This window comes from Pelodiscus sinensis, chromosome 1, assembly GCF_052426305.1.
Source record: "Pelodiscus sinensis isolate ZL-2025 chromosome 1, ASM5242630v1, whole genome shotgun sequence".
NCBI lineage: Eukaryota > Metazoa > Chordata > Testudines > Trionychidae > Pelodiscus > Pelodiscus sinensis.
The window spans coordinates 350,029,524-350,030,869 of NC_143052.1; the positions used below are offsets into that span (position 1 = coordinate 350,029,524).

The 1,346-nt window shown below is 47.7% G+C and overlaps 1 protein-coding gene across 1 annotated transcript; it reads left to right on the forward strand.

Annotated features, from left to right (window-relative positions):
• Positions 1-106: 106 nt before the first annotated feature.
• LOC102457304 (olfactory receptor 51G2-like) lies at positions 107-1,042 on the forward strand. The gene has a single exon (XM_006132436.4). It carries the CDS (start codon positions 107-109, stop codon positions 1,040-1,042), a length of 936 nt encoding a protein of 311 aa, XP_006132498.4.
• The last annotated feature ends 304 nt before the right edge of the window (positions 1,043-1,346 follow it).

The following is a 1,346-nucleotide window of genomic DNA, read 5'->3' on the forward strand; positions in this document are numbered from 1 at the left end:
TGAACTGCAATGGGAGCAAAAACCTGCCTCATTAAATATCATTTAGTCTTTTCTTGTTCCTTTCAGGAAGAAAAGTTCCAAACTCCTTGTATCTGCTCAGTATATGATGTCAGCTCTCAATGACACCACATTCTCACATGCCGTGTTTCTTCTCACCAGGATACTTGGGCAGGAAGATGCCCATCTCTGGATCGCTATCACCTTCAGCTTAATTTATGTTATTGCGATAGTAGGTAATTCAGTCATTCTGTTCATTATAAAAACAAATCCAAGCCTCCATGAGCCCATGTACATTTTCCTTTCCATGTTGGCCCTCACAGACCTTGGCTTTTTGATAGCCACCATGCCAACCACCCTGGGCCTTTATTTCTTTAACTTTAGGGAGATCAACCTCCACGCCTGTTTCCTCCAGCTGTACTTTGTTGGCTTCCTTCTGTACACTGAATCTGGTGTGCTCTTGTTGATGGCCTTTGACCGCTTCATCGCCATCAGTAACCCACTGAGATACGCCTCCATCTTAACCCTGCAGAGGATAGCCAAGATGGGGCTGGTGAGTGTGATAAGAGCACTTACTGTGGTAATCCCACTCCCTGTTTTCCTGAGGCAGTTCCAATACTGTCAATCCGATGTCCTCTCCCATTCCTACTGCCGGAATGAGGACATTGTGAGGTTAGCTTGTTCGGATGTGGGATTAAGAGGCATGTACGGCATGATCACTAAAATCTTAACAAGGGGCTTGGACTTGCTGCTTATCTTCTTCTCTTATGTGATGATCCTCAAAACCGTGCTGAGCATCGCGTCCCAAGCGGAGTGCCTCCGGGCTCTGAACACCTGTGTCTCCCACCTCTGCGCCGTCCTGCTCTTCTACACACCAGATTTCAGCCTGTCTGTGATAACCAGATTTGTGAAGGACGCATCTCCTTTGCTTCGGATTATTCTGAGCTACGTCTCCCTGCTTGTCCCACCCCTGATGAACCCGATCGTGTACAGTGTGAAAAGCAAACCCCTGCGTGAGAGGATAATCAAGGTGTTCATCAAGTGAAGGGTTTGTTCATTACCCTTCTGCCATGGTGGTGACAGCAGAGACAGAAGAATGTGCCATAGTCACCTCTTCCATCCTGGATCATTACCTCTGAGAGGACATGAGAGGCATTGCCACTAAGTAGAGAGAGATTCAGATGACCCAGGGTTCTGGGCGAGCAGCTTGTGATAGTTTTGTACCCCCATGCTTTATGAAATGGAATTATGTCAGCCGACGGTCAGGGCAGTGTGTGTGTGTATGTTTCCGAGAAAAGGTTTAACGTCCGTGTCTTTACTGCTAGGACCGGGGTCCCATCGCAGAGGGT